This window comes from Polyodon spathula, chromosome 2 (genome assembly GCF_017654505.1).
Source record: "Polyodon spathula isolate WHYD16114869_AA chromosome 2, ASM1765450v1, whole genome shotgun sequence".
NCBI classification, from domain to species: Eukaryota; Metazoa; Chordata; class Actinopteri; order Acipenseriformes; family Polyodontidae; genus Polyodon; species Polyodon spathula.
The window spans coordinates 106,872,796-106,892,110 of NC_054535.1; the positions used below are offsets into that span (position 1 = coordinate 106,872,796).

General features: G+C 44.2%; 1 protein-coding gene across 5 annotated transcripts in view; it reads left to right on the forward strand.

Moving 5' to 3' along the window:
* The window catches only part of LOC121306847 (rhotekin-like), a 131,888-nt gene extending 113,138 nt beyond the window's left edge, over nucleotides 1–18,750 (forward strand). For 3 of the 5 annotated variants that reach the window (XM_041238787.1, XM_041238798.1, XM_041238809.1), the window contains exons 11-12: nucleotides 4,940–5,044; nucleotides 17,973–18,750. In XM_041238787.1, the coding sequence (XP_041094721.1) occupies nucleotides 4,940–5,044; nucleotides 17,973–18,427 (560 nt within the window). In that variant the 3' untranslated portion in view covers nucleotides 18,428–18,750. Of the gene's footprint in view, nucleotides 1–4,939; nucleotides 5,045–12,188; nucleotides 12,289–17,972 lie in introns of all 5 variants that reach the window. The other 2 variants (XM_041238828.1, XM_041238818.1) reach the window with 2 other exon arrangements.
* Nucleotides 18,751–19,315: the final 565 nt, after the last annotated feature.

Genomic DNA, 19,315 nt, shown 5'->3' on the forward strand with positions numbered 1-19,315 from the left:
GTCCTATCAGGGCCCGGCTTTGAGGGGGAAGTCCCGCCCACCTCCCGCCTAGCGCCCCTCTCAATCCTCAGGCTTTCCTAGCACGGCTGCGCTTGCCCTCGGCGACCACGGCAACTGAATTGGCTGCATACCGCGGCATTGATCGCGGTTTTTCCCGCCGATCGCGAGGTTGAGAAAACGGCGCCTATACGGTCCCGATTGACTCGGCACCGGTGTAAACATCTTCGGCGCTGTCTACAGCTCGGCCCCGACCATGCCTACCATCGGCACCGACCTTGTAACAGGTCCACTCGGTGCCGACAGCACTTTTCTTGGCGCCGTTTCCAGCTCCTGTTGATTCGGCACCTGGGAATAGCTTCGAGGCCGTCTACAGCCCGGCACCGACCACGCTACACGTCAGCATCGACATTGGCGCCGATCAACTCAGCTCCACCCACTCGGCACCGACCACGTGCATCTCGATGTCGACATCGGCACCGACAGCGCGCGCCTCAACACCGATCTCGGCACCGACTGAACAGTTTTTAAAAAAAATACTGAAAAAACGCATCTGCAGGCTGCACAGCAGTTTAAAAAAAAAACACGCAAACATGTCAGTGCAGTCGACTGAGTCTTCAGCTGGCTTCCACCAGTGTGACCGGTGCTCGGCTGAGCTGCCCAGGCAGGACGAACATCGATCCTGCGCCAGGTGCCTAGGGCCAGAACACGCGACCAAGGCACTGGCAGGTGAGCTGGACTGCTCTCCATGTCGTTCTCAAGGAGAACTAAGCGACGGAGAGCAGCCATATCCCCAGCAGAGTCTCTCTCCTCCAACCAGGGGAGAATGAGATCAGTGGTCCAAGAGCCTCTGCAGAGGTCATCCAGGACACCCCCTGCTACAGTGACCATGGAGCTCTCACACTCATCTGGGTCACCCTCCCCTACCGCACCACCGGTACAGAGGTGCAGATACCTCTCAAGGGAGGCGAGATGGTCACCGCCGAGGCAGAACTACTCAAGGGGACGTTCACCAGGGGACAGGAGGTCGCCGCGCAGGCACCGCTCCCCTTTCACAAGGGACAGATGGTCACGGCTCAGACACCACTCCTGTTCTCCACGCAGGCACAGATGTGCACTGTCACAGTCGCCTCGAAGGCGCCCAAGCTCGGCCGAGTGGCGCTTCGTGGAGCTGGCAGAGACTGTAAGGGCTCAGCAAACTATGCTGGAGACCTATTAAAAAGTCTCAGGGCAGGCTGCCCCCTACCACCGGGCAGCCTCAGCCCCCACAGTCTCGTTCCTCGTCCCCTCTGCCTAGACCACCTAGCCCAGACGAGCTGTACTTCACGGCATCCAGGTTGGATGTGTCGGACCCAGCCACCTCCGTCAGGCAGGCCACAGTGGGGAGCACCCTGCCGCCCTTGCCACACATGTCCCAGAGGGTGGAGTTTTGGGCACTAATGCAACAGGAGGGAAGGGGGAACCGCTTCCTCCAGCAGAGAGGGTACCCACAGTCTCTGCTGCACACTGCAGGAGCCCAAGAAGCGGGCCTAGGCGCATTCCCCACCATCAGGGACACGGTCATGGTGCTGGTGCAAGATCCACCTTCATCAAGGGGGATAAGGACCCAACCTGCCCATCAAAGCATTGCAAAACAACGGACACAATGCTAAAGAAGGCATAGGCGTCGGCAGTGCTGTCCGTGCGAGCAGCAAACGCCATGGCCATACTGGTACTCTACCAGAGCCAGTTGGCGGAGAGGCTGCAGGACAGAGCCACGGAGGCATAAGCAGGGGGAGCTCCAAGCAGTGGCTAAGGCAATAACTGAGCTAATAGAGGAGTTAGGTCAGGCATCCGGGAGGTCGCTGGAGGCGCTGGTGGCCGCCCGCCGGCATTTGTGGCTGACACAAGCCAAGGTCATGGAGACCGAGAAGGTGGCACTACTGGACACCCCCATTACACCAGGGCAGACTTTTGTGGCGACCATTGACGTAAGCCTCTAAGTTTTCGCGCCTTTCGGCTTACCATCAGCGCCCAAGGTGGCATGGCAGCCTGCCGGGGTGAAAGGGTCTGAACATCGCCCTCCACCTCATAATAGACAAGCAGGCAGAGGCAGAGGCAGGCCCAGCGACAGGGGACCACTGCAGGCCAGGGGTAACCGGTTCTCCGGCTGGAGACCGAGGCCAGGGCCTAAGAAAGACCCACCCCCTCCCAAGCCCAAGGGAGACCGCCCCAGGGGGGCCCTGGCTGCCACAAAACTCCCCCACAGCCGGACTGACCAATGGCAATGACCCATGGCAAGGCTGCACCCAGGACTCCTGGGTGCTATCAACAATGAGACATGAATATGCTTTACAATTCCGCATAGGTCCGCCACCCTTCAAGGATGTGCTCCTCACCACTGTCGAACCAGCGAGAGTGATACTCCTTCAACAGGAGATCACCAATCTTCGAAGGAAGAACGCTGTATACTTGGTAAGTTCAAGCGATGCCCTCAGCGGCTTTTACTCCAGGTACTTCCTGGTGCCCAAGAGGGACGGCAGTTTCGGACCAATTATGGACCTCATGGTCCTCAACTTGTTCCTCAAACAGAGGAAGTTTGACATGTTGACAGCACAGCGTATCCTTCAGTCAGTCCAACCGGGCAACTGGTTCACATCGATCAACCTGCAAGACTCCTACTTTCACGTCCCGATCCGTCCCACGCACAGAAAATATCGGATTTTCCCCCCGGTTCCCCTCACAGAAGGGAAGTGATCACTACAGACGCCTCCAGTCTGGGCTGAGGAGTGGTCTGGAACGGGAGAGGAATAAGAGGTCAGTGGAAGGGACATTGGCAGCAAGCACACATAAATGCACAAGAGCTGCAAGCAGTGAGCCTGGCGTTATTACAATTCCTCCAGCAATTGGCGCACAAGCATATGCTGGTCCAGACGGACAACACCACAGTGGTAGCCTACATAAATCACCAAGGTGGCCTGCGCTCACCGGGCCTTCACCACGCAGCGCACAGACTCCTGTCCTGAACGCACAGAAACTTACGTTCCATCAGGGCAGTTCACCTCCCCGGTGTGGACAACAAGGTAGCAGACCACCTGTCCAGAGGAGCTGCAGACATCTCGGAGTGGAGGCTGCATCCTCAAGTGGTGGAGCAGATTTGGGAGAGGTTTCGGCCGGCACGAGTCGACCTCTTTGCCACAGTCAAGTCCACTCATTGCCCCCTATGGTTCTCCATGGAACGAGACGGGGTTGCCCTGGGAGTAGATGCACTAGCTCGCCCCTGGCCACAGGGGCTGTTGTATGTGTTCCTTCCGCTACCATTAATACCCCTGACACTAGAGAGCATCAAGGTGGAGAGAGTACAGGTTCTGCTGGTTGTACCCAGATGGCCGAGACGCCCCGGGTTTGCTCTCCTCTCCGACATGTTATCGGATCAGCCGTGGCAGCTCCCGCTGCGCAAGGACCTCCTGAGCCAAGCAGAGGGGCTATTATGGCACTTGAATCCAGCCCAGCTCCAACTCTGTGTCTGGCCGTTGAACAGATACTCTATTCAGACGAAGTTTGCCAGTTGCATTATTAGAAACACTACAGTCTGCTAGAACGCCGAGCACTAGAGCCCAGTACTCATATAAATGGAAAGTTTTCCGAGACTGGTGCCTTGCCAAAGGTCACGATCCGGTGACTTGCCCGATTTTGAGACGATATTAACCTTCTTACAATACCTGTTTGACGCAGGAAAATTAGCATCCACTTTGAAGGTATACCTGGCAGCAATATCAGTGTGCCATGACAAAATTGACTCTGTGTCCCCTTGGGCACATTTCCTGGCAGTGCAGGGCTCGGAGGCTTCGACTTCCCATGAAAAGTATGGTCCCTAAGTGGGATCTAGAACTGGTACTGCAGGCCCTTATGGGTCCCCCATTTGAGCCCATGGCGTCAGCAGAACTGCACCCTGTTTCATTAAAAGTGGCATTTTTAATAGCCACAGACGAGTAAGTGAGCTTCATGCTCTGTCTATCGATGACACATTTATGGCTTTCACTAGAAGTGACTCGCAGGTAACATTAAGAACAAATCCATCCATTTTGCCAAAGGTGGTATCCTCATTCCATATTAACCAATCAGTGGTTTTGGAAACTTTCAGACCTCCCCCGCACGAGTCAGAGGAGGACCATAGACAACATTCGCTATGCCTAGTTTGGGCTCTGTGCTGTTATTTGGATAGAACGGCGTCCTGGAGACAGTCCAACCAGCTGTTTGTCTGCTATGGGTCCCGCTGTAGAGGTCAGGCCCTATTGAAGCAACGTGCAGTGCACTGGGTGACAGATGTGATATGCTTGACGTATGAACAGACAGACTCCCCATTACTGGGGGACATGACGGCCCATTCTACCAGGGGCCAGGCATCTTCGTGGGCTTTCCTTCATAGCGCCTCCTTAGATGAGTTATGCAATGCTGCTACATGGACAGGTAGTCAGACATTTGTACGTTTTTACTGCCTTGATGTGTCAGACCAAACGAGACCCTCTCTGGGCTCTACAGTTTTGCAGGTGGCATGCCCCTAGGCGTCATGTGGGCTCTGTTGGTACTGTCGGTAATCTGGAGCCATGACAGCTTTGGTACAGCTTTCCCATTCAGTAATGGTTGTCATTCAAATTGAAAGGGAATGTTAGGTTTTTACCATAACCCTGGTTCCCTGAAAGAGAATGACAACCATTACCCTTCGATGTTCTGTCCCCAGCTAACCTCTGATTTCGAAAGAAAATGGCGATGTGCTACTGTGAGGACATCCCTCTTCAGCAGGAGGTGGGCAGGACTTCCCTCTCACAGCGGGGCCCTGATAGGGAAGCTTTTGTATATTTGCTCAGAGATTGAAGGTCAGAGAGGCTCTCCCATTCAGTAATGGTTGTCATTCTCTTTCAGGGAACAAGGGTTTTGTTAATAAATGTTCTGAATCCTGCAGGTCTGTGGAAGCAGTGCTGCGATGACATCATGAAGATCGAGATGCCTTCGCCACGGAAACCCCCGGCAACGATATCCAAGCAGGGCTCCCTGTACCACGAGATGGGTAGGGATTCCGGTAGTCAGTAAAGACATTGTGGGACATCAGGTCCTCCCTGCTCGAAACACAGTATTACATACTTCAGTCTCCAACTGTTTGTGAAGGACTAAATACACACAAATAGATTGATCAAATAACAAAGAGTAACGCTAGTGTTGCTGGGACTGAAATAGAGAAACCCGATCCGTTCAGAGCCTTTAAACAAAGGATGTAACAGAGTCCTTGTCACCAAAACAGCCCGGCAACTCCCATCCAAGTGGAGTAGCTCAAAGAAAAACTACTGGACACACTTATAAGCCCCTTAAATTCAGGTTTGGTAACTTTACTGCGTGCGTCTTTTCAGCCTTTCTGAAAACAATTTTGCTGTACAGTTTGCAGTATAGAGCTTTGAGATTGTACAGGAGCCCAACGTCTTTGCCGAGGTTATACTTGGAGAGCGAGGGAGGATGTCTCCTGCAGCAGTCCTGAAGTTGTGTGGTGCTGAATTGCCATTAAGCCAGCTCTCTCTCTCTCTCTCTCTCTCTCTCTCTCTCTCTCTCTCTCGTGTGATATACCCGGTGTACCTACAGCTATGTCAAAAGTGTAGCATCACCTAGAATGTTAGGATTGAGACATTAATTAAAACAAAGTATATAATTTAGATCTTTTATTTAACATTATGTAATCAAAGAAACTACCGGAAGCCATAATAGGGGTACAGTATTTCATGTTAGATTTTGAAGTGGCACATTTTTCAATGGAAAATTATATGGAAAATGACAAAGCGGTATGTAATTCAGTTTGTTAACATAACATTATTCAGCAGGTTTCATTCGACTTTATGAAGCAAAATTTGTTCATTCTATTGGGTGTTGCAAAACTTTTGTCCATAGCTGTACACGTTCTCAGAAAGGTATGCAGATGACAGAGGATTATATGTGTTGTATATAATTCTATATAATTATATCTATATATATAATTATGTATAATTATGCTGCAGAACGACTATTCATTTGATAGTGTTGAATGCTGTAGGTCGACTGGTCGCCACTTAAAAAGACCGGATTACTTTGAATTACCAGATTGCATGAAGCTGGCCTAACTGGAAGAATTGCTGCAAAGAAACCATTGTTCAGAGTGCAGAATAAGAGGAAGAGACTTGCCTGGGCCAAAAAACAGAAACTGCACATATAAGGAGTGGACATCGGTCTTATGGACCGACGAGTCAAAATTTGAAATATTTGGGTCCAACGGCTGAGTATTTGTAAGACACAGAGAGGGTGAGCGCATGAGTTCTGCATGTGTGGTTCCCACTGTCAACCATGGAGGAGGCAGTGTCATGGTCTGGGGTTGCTTTGCTGGTGACAGAGTTAATGATCTTTACCAAGTCCATGGCAAGCTCAACCAGCATGGCTATCGTAGCATACTTCAGAGGCATGCCATTCCATCAGGATTACGGCTAGTTGGGCAGTCCTTCATTCTTCAGCAAGATAATGCCCTGAAACACACCTCAAAGTTGTGCAAGAACTATCTGGCGACTCAATCTAATGACCTGGCCTGCCCAGTCTCCAGACCTCAATCCCATAGAACTTTTATGGGACGAACTGGACAGAAGAATCAAAGCAAAGCTACCCACAAGTGCCCTACATCTCTAGGAATTGCTGCAGAAGAGCTGGGAAGACATGTCGGGTAATTTCCTGCTGAAACTTGTTAACCGAATGCCTCTGAGTTTGTGAGGCTAGTATTAAGGCAAAGGGTGGCTATTTTGAGGAATCCAAGATTTAGAGACGATTTTCAATTTTCTTGAACATTACTTTGATACTCCTTATGTTTTGTTTTGTATATTGTAACATGTTTTCATTTTCAAGTATTTATAGAAACGTATACGACGTAAAACATTGTCAATTATGAAAACAAAACTAGTTTTCAGCAAGTGTACTCAAACTCAGACTGGTACTGTGTGTGTGTGTGTGTGTGTATATATATATAATTTTTTTTTTTTATGTATTTTTTACGTTTTACATTTTATTATGACCATTGGAATGAGCGAAGCAGGGCTGCTCCAATGTAATGAGTACGTCTTAATGAGCTGTAAGGACAAACCATGTCCTATTGAAGTTTGAACCGTTGTATTACTGAGGGGACTTTAACAGAACAACATAAATACACCTCTCCCCTCGATACTGCTCAAAGTGCGAGCAGAACGACTATTCATTTGATAGGGTCGAATGCTGTAGGTCGACAGGTCGCCACTTAAGATCGGATTACTTTGAATTACCAACGCCCTTGAATAAGCGCCACACTTAGATATCAGATTTGTAATAAAAGCTGTCCTACCCCGGCTCAAATTAATGCAGCACTTAATAAAGAAATACAAAACACAATATGGTGAAACATTACAATTAGAAACAAATTAATTGAATAAACTTGAATAAGATGTAATAAAAGAATACAATTACACACTGGAGCATACTGTAAAGTAGGGTTGGAACAATAATCGATTATCATGACATTATCGGTAATGTTTTTGCATTGATAATTTTCTTGCGTTGAGAAATTATATTGATAATCATGTTGTTGTCCATTACCCACTATGATACGCTTGTGTGTAACAGTAACTCTGCATTGAAGCAGTGAGCAGCACTGAACTGTATGTGAGGCGCAAGACGTGGTCTGTGCGCGCTGCATAGTTGGAAGTTGTAACTTGAGAGGTAAGATTCACTGAGTGGGTGAATGCTTGAAGCCAATGGTGATAGCTACTGCAGAAAACTCCAAACCTCCAGAAAAGATTTTAGAAAAAACCCCAGCATCAGTGCTGTGTGTCAGTTTTTTGGACAGAGTGATCCTCAAGGTAACAAGCCCTTCTGTAGGCAGTGTCGGAAGCCAATACTTTGCAAAGGGAATACCACTAATCTCTTCCCCCATCTGAGAGATCACCATCCAGATTCATATTCACATATTTCTGCAAGACCAAAATATGACGGAGGCAGAGTCGAATCTAAATCTGAACAGAGAAGTCTGAAGTCTCTGGTTTGAGGGTGGAATTGGATGGACTATCTCAACTTCCCTGAAAGTGATATTGAGGTTGATCCACTAAACTGGTGGAAGATGTGCACCCGGTCATTTCCACATCTTTCCACTTGCAAGTGTCTGTGTCCGGCAGCCACAAGCGTGCAGTCTGAAAGGCTGATATTTTCTAATCGCAATTTATAATTAATGGAACTTTTTTTTTTTTTTTTTTGGAAACACTGTTTATTAATAAGTAACCTATATTTCAGAAGTTGAAAAGCTACCAAACAAACACATTTGGTTGTATTCTTTTTGCTTTTTTGTAACGTTGTTTCATAGCTTTTATTAAAAATGCTGGTCTTTGGAAATTGTCTATTTTTATATCTTCTAAACTCGTAGAGGCAGTTGTCATGTTGCTCAAGTATATTTGATAAATTCCAAGACATTTAGTTGATTAATCGGTAAATTCATCTGTGCACATTTTTAATAAAGGTAATGATATACTGGCTGTCCAGCATAGTAATACTAAAAGATCAATAGAATAAAAAAATATATATAAGTCAAATGGGAATTTGGTCTTTTTAAAAGCATTTTTATTTTTATTTTTGTAAATGTAACACGTTTTCACAGAACAACCCATCTTTCGGGTCACTGTCAGTCACATACCTGAAAACACAAGACAGCCGAGCTGTGTTTCCATCGTCGGTTGTTTAATCTGTCATTATAGCTACGGACTTGGCTTCGTTCTGTACTTCTGCATCTAGCAGAACCTGAGGCACCGAAGAAATTAAGCCGTTCAGAATCTTGTTACAGGTACCAAAGAATACTGTGGCTGTTGGCAAGTGATTGCACAACATGCTGTCATAGTCAGAAATCAGAGAAAGTAATTCCACATAATTACCTCTAGTTCAGGAATTGGTGCCTTCGTCGTGCCCTCTGAATGCCAGTTCTTGCTTGCCAAGGTAAACGGAATCAATTAAGTGTTTAAGAACTTCACAATGATTTTGTCTTGCTTGCTCATTGTGATGTATTGTATCCCTACACTTCTGCTCATTCAATCCAGGTTTGTCCAAACATTTTGAGTGTTACAATGGCTCGGCTCGCATGTGACTTTGGAACGTCATGTTTTTGTGCTGACTTTGTTAGACATCCTAGATTGCTGTAGTCACTGCTGTTCCATATCGTCTTTTCTGTGCTGAACAAGTATGCTTTTTTTTAATGGACAGCTACCAGTAAGCCATGGATACCTTTCATAATGTGAATGTTGGAAGTGACGAGTATATCCCTTCCCTTCCTGTGTCAGTTCGGGTATTTGTAGTGTATACAGTAGCTAAATTTTTTCTGAGAAAGTTCTTCTTGAAAATTGATTCATAACCAAATCGACTACAATGTCTCTGTTTTAGTTATTTAGCTATTCTTACCCCTCTACCCTAGCATATTTATGTCCCGCCTCTGCTCACTAATAATTGGACAGCTGTAAACCAAGGCAGATCTTTGACTTTCCCATACGTTAAACTCCCAATTATTTCTCACCTCTGCTCAGTCATGATTGGACACCTGCAAAACAAGGGGCAGATCTTTGACTCTCCCATTGGTTAAACCTACTAAAGACCTTCAACTATTTATGTCCCGCCTCCGCTCGCTTATGATTGGATTGCCCTGAAGAAAATGCAGATCTTCTGTCAGTTGGCTTATGTTATATACAAAAATAAAATTCTGCCTGATAAAATTGTAAAAAAAAAATTCATCTGCGATCAACTCTTTAGTTGATTAATTGGAGCAGCCCTAATAATTAGTAATTAGCAAGAAAAGTAATACATTTTAGTTGTAATGCAGGAGCTGTATGATTATTTTATTTAAGTTTTTTAAATGCATTTCTGTTTTGGTTGTATGCACGGTATTTTGGCAAATAAGAGAAGCTGCAGAATCCTGATCCAGACAGGAAGTTTGGAGAGTGGGGTGGTGGTGTTTTGGAGTGTCAGTGGGGAGCAGAAGCGTAGTGTAGCTCTCGCTGTGGGGTTGCTGTTTAGGGGATAGTCGCAAGATCAGCTCATCTTCCTCACCAAAGCCCTGCCTGGATCAGGAGACCGGGAGTGTTTAGTTGTCTTGCTGGTTGAAGAGAAAGAAACGCACTGTATATGAAAGAGTTCAGCCTTGCAATTCTTAAGAAACTGCTGTAAGAAAAGAAAGGGAAAACTTCCCTCTCCACGCTACACTGGGGTATGTGACCTCACCTACTCAAACACTCATCTCATCTGCAAGCTCAACAGCTTTCTGTTTAAAGTTTTAGGACTTCTTCACCATCCTGATCAAGTTGTATCCACAGAAATAAACTTCTATATACGCCTCCCTGAAAAAACGTAAAACAAACCTGTGCCTCTTGAAAACCATAGTACTAATAATTACCGCCACACCCCTTGAGTGAGCACTGCAGCTGTTTTTAGCAATTTAAAATAAGCACTGCGCCGTTAATTCAAAGTAATACGGTAAGTCAAGTATTTGGTAGTGTCTGGCACTCTATTTGTGAATGTACTTTGCTGTTTGTGCTCTAGAATTGAAAACTGCTTAGAAGTATTTCAATGTCATGATTGATATGTTTAGGAATTGCACCTGCACCTCCGTCCATCAGCAAACGCATGCTGCCAAATTACTTCTCAATCAGGTGACGTGCCATTAGTTGAGTATCGGATTACTGAGCTAGACAGACACTTTTGTAATCGACTAGTTGGCTGTTTAGTGCTTCCCCTACTACAGTCCTCTACCCTCAATACTCAAGACCATTGCACTGTACTTGTGATGCTAAACATGTAGCTCTGCTTACTGAAATGAGTGTTCCAGGGTTGAAAAGATAGACAGCAACATTTAGCTGTGACATATAGAACACATCGAGATAGGGCAAGGTTTTACATTTTTATTTATAATAGTTGCATGTATTGATTCGTTAATACATCAGCAATTGGATGTATAACCTAATACAAGAGAAAACAATACCATATCTGGACACTGTTGTGTGTTAAGGATTCACAGCGACAGTACAGTAGCTTTCAATTTGCTGTACCTGTACATTCCGTAACGGTATACAGTAGCACTTTTCAGAATATATTCCAAAGCTGTATTCCAGTGCAATGCGTATATGCACTGCATTAACCCTTTCAAATTATTTTTATTATTATTATTATTTATTTATTTGAAGGCGCTTTTATCCAGGGCATATAATAGCAACCGTTAAGGTCAACCAGGCTTTTTCTTTGCATGAGTCGTGGGGTGATCTCATACTTCATGTTTTCTGTGCATAGTATTTCAATTTTGCATGTCAAGGAGAAAACAGATGTTCATTGATCACGAAAAGGGATTCACCCACCCCTTCCTGGAATTCCTTTTTTTTAACTGGGTTTTCGTGCTTACCCAGTTGCTATAAAGTCTAAAATCCATCGTACATTGAATGCATGAGCGGAGTACAGATGCAAAGGAACGCCATCACTGCTGCATACAACAGGCCAATGTTCTGGGGTGACTGTTTCTAAAAGCTGCCAGTGCACAAAGGGTTAAAAGTGCGGCTTAAAATCCTTATTTTAAGGTGAAGTACACATTTTCCAAAAATCCTTGTGGTGAAATATAATTCCCGAAAGGATGCCCTCCAACAAAACCAAACCCCTTAAAACGATTTAGGCTATATCTTAAAGAGTTTACTCCAGTCTTTAATTAACGCCTGTTTTTTTTTTTTTAAGAGGTAAAATAATTTAACAAAACTACAACCAACATCTAAGTGATCTATGTAAATTCCATTCAGCTCTGTCAATGTGTTATATTTTTCATTTTGTAACATTAACATCATTTTCTCCGCTTTCCAAAATCAGGAGTTAATTAAAGAACGGAGGAAATGCTTTGAAAACATGGTCCATTGTGTCGTGTTTGTTTCAGGATGTCTGTGTTTCTTTTCCTATGAAATGACTTACTTTCTTCGCATAAAACGCATGTTGTGAATATTACTACTGCGCCAATAACACAGCACCTTCTCTGGGCTTTTCTATCTGAGCACTGTGTTCTGGAAATCTAGCGTTGCCTGTTTCTCTGTACTGGTAACTGTGATTGCTTCCTCTAACGCAATGACTCTTGGCTCTGTGTGTCTCTCTCTTTCCTGCCCCTGCCTACCCCTCCCCAGCCCTTCCTCTCCCTGCCTCCTCCTGCGAAGGCTTACTGCTGCAGGATAACGCCGTGTCGGCTGAGATCCGGGCTCTGCTGTCCTCCTATTACAACGACAGGTGAAGTAACAGAACTCCTCATCACAGCCACCCATCCCATCACCTGCTCCCCAGGCACAGGTCTGAGCAGCCTGTCCACTCCATTTCCCTGCTCCAGGGCTCTGATCCACTACAGTGCAATGGTCGTGCTGCTTTAGCTATGCTGTCTACATTGACGGGGGATAATTAGCAAGCTGGTCAAATCTGCAAACGACACAAAGCTTGGAGGAGTGACTGACGAGCTTATAGCCGCCCAGGAAATCCAAAAAGATTTAGACCGCTTACAGAACTGGGGCAGAATTGTGGCAAATGAAATTCAGTGTCAACAAATGTAAAGTGTTACATGCCAGTGATGAAAATGTAAGACCCAAATTCAAAATGGGGGTGTGTCAGGATGACATCACAGCCCAGGCTCTTGAGTATCTGGAAGTAGACCCAGAGACAGAAGATGTAAGTAGGAATGTGCTAATGAGCCTTTTAATTAAACAAACACTAACAAAACCCACGCTGGTCAAAAGAAAAGGTCTGACAAAAAGGAATGAAACATAAACTAAACAGACAGCACAGACCACGAAACACTAACCCTTACCATGAACACTGACATTAATTCTCAAGACTAACTAAGCGAACACCTGTGGCTGGAGACTAAATTCATTATTTAATCACTTATTCAATTCATGGCTCCAGCCATATTCTCACGTGTTCTTGAATTTTAGCTCCCAATAATCCCCCCCCACCACACACACACACACACACACACACGGGGTTTGGAATGTGTTTTTGTTATGGAGAGTTGAGCTGAAAGGGAGTCTGAGTTGAGTACAATATGTACAGTTGAAACTAACCATCACTCACACTGTCACAGTAGATAAGAAGAATAAACATCACAGGGGTGTTGCCAGTGTTTTTTGGAGACATTCTTGTCTGGGCTCAATAGTATCACGGTCAGTGTTAGACTGGGGGATGGACGCAGTCCACTCGTTATTTTGGAAGGGTGGGCCCTGACTACCCATTATTTTTGTTGAAACTATTTTCCACCTTCATTCTCAATACCATTCCAATTCCCGGTGAAACGTTCCCTTTCATTGCATCTGCCTGCAAGCTCTGTGGCTAAACAGTGCAGTACTGAAATTGACGTGACAGCTGGATTTTAGAGAGCGATTGCATTTTAGTTTTTTAAAAACATGTTATCTCATAACACTTGGTGATTTCAGTTAAGATGTTTCTAAAATAAACTACGTGAAAATGAGTATAATAGTTGACCTGACAAACTAAATGCTGTCTGACAGACTCGATGAAGCACAACACACAACAGGCACTGCCTACACCTCATCGATCCTGCGTTCCTGTCAAGGGCTCTCACTTTCTGGAAATAATTGTTAAAGCTTATAATATAAAGCAAAAGTTGTTTAATATCATCAGTGTTTACGAAGACGCCACACACCTATTTTTACTAGGCTATAAATTATATAAATCATTCCCCTCTTTATTTTATTAGTGTTTTGTCAGATTTTTCATCTATTTTTCTTTAATTGTATGGCTTCTGTTTGCTTGTTCCTTATTTCTGTAATGTCTGTATGCTTTGTCTATTTTGTATTTTAAAAGCGCTTTGGGATACTGTATTGTATGTAAAAAGGGCACTTCGTGTTAAGCTAATGTTGTCTGTTTTTGTATGCTTTCATTTTTATTTGTGACCTGCAGTTTCATGTATTTTTTTGTTTTTGTTTTCGGCTTGCATGCAGCAGTAATATGTATTTGAATGGATGTATGCTATTGTGTGGGCTATATTGGAGTTATTTTGATGACTTGTCTTATTTGAAAGAACTCCTTTGCTGTATTGAATTGTGACTGACTGTGCTATGTCAAAGGATAACAATGTGTCATGTATTATTATTATTATTTTGTAATTAGCAGATGCTTTTATTCAAAGAGACTTACAGAGACTAGGTAGGTGGTGAGCTATGCATGAACGCCTGCTGCTGCTGCAGTCACGTACAATAGGACCTGTTTTTCTGGGGGGGGGGGGGTATGTCTTATCTGAAGTACGGAGCACAAGGAGCTTAAGTGACTTGCAAGATCATTTCTTTAACCAGTGGACCACCAAGCATCCTTAACATTTTGTTGTTCTAGTGTGATACCAAGCTTTTTCTATTTTGCGAACAAAATATCTTTGTTCTCCTCCAGTTTTAAATACTCCTAAACAGCCAGACATTTAGTGTATGTAAAATAGCTGTTTTTATTTTAAATGTTTAAACAATTTTGGGGGGGAGGGACGACCAGTTAGGCCATGGGAATAGTCGGATTGTTTTCTAGATGGTTTCATGTAGCTACATCAGGCATTAACATTTTTAAAAATCCAGTATCGCACCGAAGATAGCCTTGCAGCCAAATAATATTTCACAAGAACAAGCAAGGACAGGCCTCCTAGTTTAGAGAGTCTCATTTTCATTATTCTGGGCTGGGAACCTTCCACAGACAATCTACCCAGCAGAGAGACTGGCAGCATTTCCAGTTCAGAATGTTCAACTATTAATTCTAATTATTATACTGATTACACCGTGTAACAAATTTTTTATTTTCTTTGTTCCTGGGTAGTAAGTGTTATTTCCTAATTGCTTATGCCTCAAAAGTATAGAAAATGGCTATTTTTCCCCACAAACTTTGCTTTTGTGACCAGGACAGTGATATTTCAAAATATCACTATTTCCTATGGGAAAACGGGCAAATGTGTGTCTTTTTGTTCACATAAAGTCAGTAAAAAACAACATATGAATTAAAATTAACATGTATTTATACTAAAGTAATATAAAAATGACTACAAAAGATTTAGAAGTGAGTAGTTTTTCGAGATTTACGATTATACTGTATTTACAGTAAAAACAACTCAAAACGGTCCTTCTGATGTCACGGTAAACTTTTAACATACCTTTTGTTTTACAAAAAACATATAAACCACAGCTGTGTTTAAGTAGACATTAACAATAAGGATATTGGTATTGATTCTCAATTGACAAGCAGACCATTTATTAAAAAAAATAATAAGTAAATATCAATGTTCAGATTATTTTTTTTACATCAGACAAGGAATACATATTAAAACTAATGTTAATAAACTAACTGACAAACTAAATGAACAAAGCACCCCTACATACGGTAAAAAGGCATAGCGCCTCTAACAGTGATTATGAATATGAGAAGGGATTTGAACACAGTGGTTATAAACACAGCACCCCCTGCACACTCTAAAACATGTAGCAGCAGCTCCAGATTACTCTCGCATGACAAGTCAGTTTTGAAAAGATTGAATAAACCATTTGAGTTGGAGTTTGATGATGATGAGTTGATCAGGTTAGAAAGCAGTCATATATCATTTTGGAATCAGTTAGCAACTAATCGCTACCTGTGTCCGAAAAGGTGTTATTTTAAACAAAGTTCCTGTTCCTTTAGGCAGAGCATTTAGAATGGGAAAATGCAGTTTCACCACAAGGTTGTTCTCTTAGGCGGTGTTCCTGTACGTGGAGTATACTGCAGTAGTGTTGGCACACTGAATCCCTTACACCAGCAGTGTCTGGTTACATGTAGCTTGTATTTCCATCATAGCCTAGCTATGTAGATAGGAGTGGCCTGCATTGTGAACATCATCTTTATTCCAAAGTGCAGTTTACACCATTGGACATTTTTCCTTGGCATCCTAGAAAGTTAACTTTTCTGAAATGCAGATGCATTTTTAACAGTGCATGTGGAAATGAACTGGTGTGGTCCCTAAATGTATTTTAACAGTGTGTGTGGAAATGAACTGGTGCGGTCCCTAAATGCATTTTAACAGTGTGTGTGGAAATGAACTGGTGCGGTCCCTAAATGCATTTTAACAGTGTGTGTGGAAATGAACTGGTGTGGTCCCTAAATGCATTTTAACAGTGTCTGTGGAAATGAACTGGTGCGGTCCCTAAATGCATTTTAACAGTGTGGTGGAAATGAACTGGTGCGGTCCCTAAATGCATTTTAACAGTGTGGTGGAAATGAACTGGTGCGGTCCCTAAATGCATTTTAACAGTGTGGTGGAAATGAACTGGTGTGGTCCCTAAATGCATTTTAACAGTGTGTGTGGAAATGAACTGGTGCGGTCCCTAAATGCATTTTAACAGTGTCTGTGGAAATGAACTGGTGCGGTCCCTAAATGCATTTTAACAGTGTGGTGGAAATGAACTGGTGCGGTCCCTAAATGCATTTTAACAGTGTCTGTGGAAATGAACTGGTGCGGTCCCTAAATGCATTTTAACAGTGTCTGTGGAAATGAACTGGTGCGGTCCCTAAATGCATTTTAACAGTGTGTGTGGAAATGAACTGGTGCGGTCCCTAAATGCATTTTAACAGTGCGGTCCCTAAATGTGGTGGAAATGAACTGGTGCGGTCCCTAAATGCATTTTAACAGTGTGGTGGAAATGAACTGGTGCGGTCCCTAAATGCATTTTAACAGTGTCGTGGAAATGAACTGGTGCGGTCCCTAAATGCATTTTAACAGTGTCTGTGGAAATGAACTGGTGCGGTCCCTAAATGCATTTTAACAGTGTGGTGGAAATGAACTGGTGCGGTCCCTAAATGCATTTTAACAGTGTCTGTGGAAATGAACTGGTGCGGTCCCTAAATGCATTTTAACAGTGTGGTGGAAATGAACTGGTGCGGTCCCTAAATGCATTTTAACAGTGTGGTGGAAATGAACTGGTGCGGTCCCTAAATGCATTTTAACAGTGTGGTGGAAATGAACTGGTGCGGTCCCTAAATGCTAAGGTTGTCTTCTGATTATGAGTGCTGTTGGGTGGATTTGTTATTGGGTGTCCCACCCCTACCTCTCCTTACCGTGCCTTATAAAATACAATCTAATCGGAATGAGTAGGATTCTTTTAGCTGAATACAAACGTCCTCTCAAACCCTGAAGCGCTGAAATGATCACGTCATTGAAATCCAATTGTGATGCCAAGCCTTATGATTAATTAGCTGCATAACTACAAAGGCGGATTTGTGTCAAATAAATACACCCACCCCTTTACATGAGGAGTGCAGTACTGCATGTAGAGTTCCTGTTTGTTATTGAACTTGTAAGAATATTAAGACAAAAGATAGAAGCATGTATCTGTAAGAAGTACTTCACACTAGTTATTTACCTTTATCTAGAGAATCTGGTGAAACGTGGTAAGGGCATTCATTAGCACAGGTTGAGAGTACCAGCCTCTGGGAAAACGTAGAGAAGCTGTCTTACATTTCTGATCACGTCCATCTACTTTTTCAAGTCACCAGTGTCTTGAATGTTGTATTTTGTTGCTGTGACAAGGATGCATGTTGATTTGTCTATCAGCCTGTGCTCTGAAATGCATACTCTTCAAACTAAAGCAGTTTGTTTTTCTGTGGGTGAACCAGCCGGTTTACATATTGAAGGTGCTGTTTTGTCCTTCTTGTTAGTCACAGTATTAGCGTAATAGCTTAGCACTTCAAAGTATAAAAATTGAATAATTCTAATTGATAGTTTGTGTGCCATTTAAAGCTTTGCCAAGTGCCACAGGGTGTACAGTATAGGTACTAATTAGATGCCAGCAACAAATAGAATATCTTTTCAATGAGTAAAATTGTGAAATTTGATACGTGTGTTGCCCTCTTCCAGAAGGATCCATCCAGCTCTGTGCGTAATCACTCTCTCTCTGCCCCCGCAGTTATTGATTCCTCCGACGATATTGGCACCGTCACGGATATCCTGACCAGACGGATTCAAGACTTCGACGCTCGCCGCAACCTGGAGCCTCCCCCTCACTGGGTGGCGCTGTTCGACGGGCCCCACCATCGGCACCACATCGTCCCCTCCTCCTCGGACAGTGACAGCGCCTACAGCACCAGCCCCTGTTCCCAGCATCGGCCTTGGCGAGCACGCCCCCGCACCCTTTCCCTTGATGCCAAGCTGAGCAGCCTGAAAAACCGGGGGCAGGCCTGCAGCGAGCCCCCTGCCCGGCCTCTCATGGGGCTGTCCTGCACCAACTCCGCCTCCACCTCCAGCAGCAGCTCCAGCGAGGGCAGCTCCACCCCCGAGTCCGACAGCGCCCCCTTCTCTCGGCCCACACCCGCCCGCCAGAGCCTGCTCAACCTCTGCACCAAGCTGGACCCCAGGAGCTGACTGCAGAGCCCGGTCTAGCCCCTCAGTGATCCAGACTGGGGATCTGAGCTATCCACACGACCACAGCCTGCCTGGTTTAGTAGACTACCAGAACCACTCGCTTTCAATCCACCGTGCTTTCAGCTACTGGATTTCAAATACCTCGTTTCCTGAAGGGCTACACTGCAAATATCAGACTTTTTTATTTATTTTTTAATTTTTTTTATTTTAATGTTTTTTCTCATATTGCTATTATTTAGAATATGCAACTGAAATGACCTTCACCAAACCAGCATTGGGGATTTGGGAACACAACTGGAAGAAACGTCATTATGTTACATGAACATGGCGTGAGGGGGGCTAGAGTAAGGTCTACACCTGCCATCCAAAAAAAAATGAACTCTGACAGACAAGAGGAAAGTTCTTACCCATGGGATTCATAACCCCACTGAAGCAACACACAGCACAAAAACCATGACCTGTTCGCTGTCCAATCCCCAACGCACCAGATCCTTGCTTCCAGGGATGGTGTGGTCAGGACTTCCCCCTAAACTGGCCCAGACCTGTAACCTTCCTGGGGTCTATCCAATTGATCTAAAGACTGAGTGGTTTAAACACCACCACTGTTTAAATATTACATTTCCTGTCACTATACTTACATAAAATTACATTTTTGGAGTTCCAGGCCAGGCAGTGGCATAGTCGCCACTAGGGTATGCATAGATACCCAGTAGATTATGGGCATTTATTGTCAATTTTAATTGGATAAAAAATGAGAGTGGGGGTAGCAGAGCAAAGCAGAACAAGATTGTTCTGTGAAATATACTGCAAATACAGTATGTGCAGTGTTCAAATAACCCATGTAAATATCTGTATATGTATAAATCTTGTCTATCCAAAATATGTATT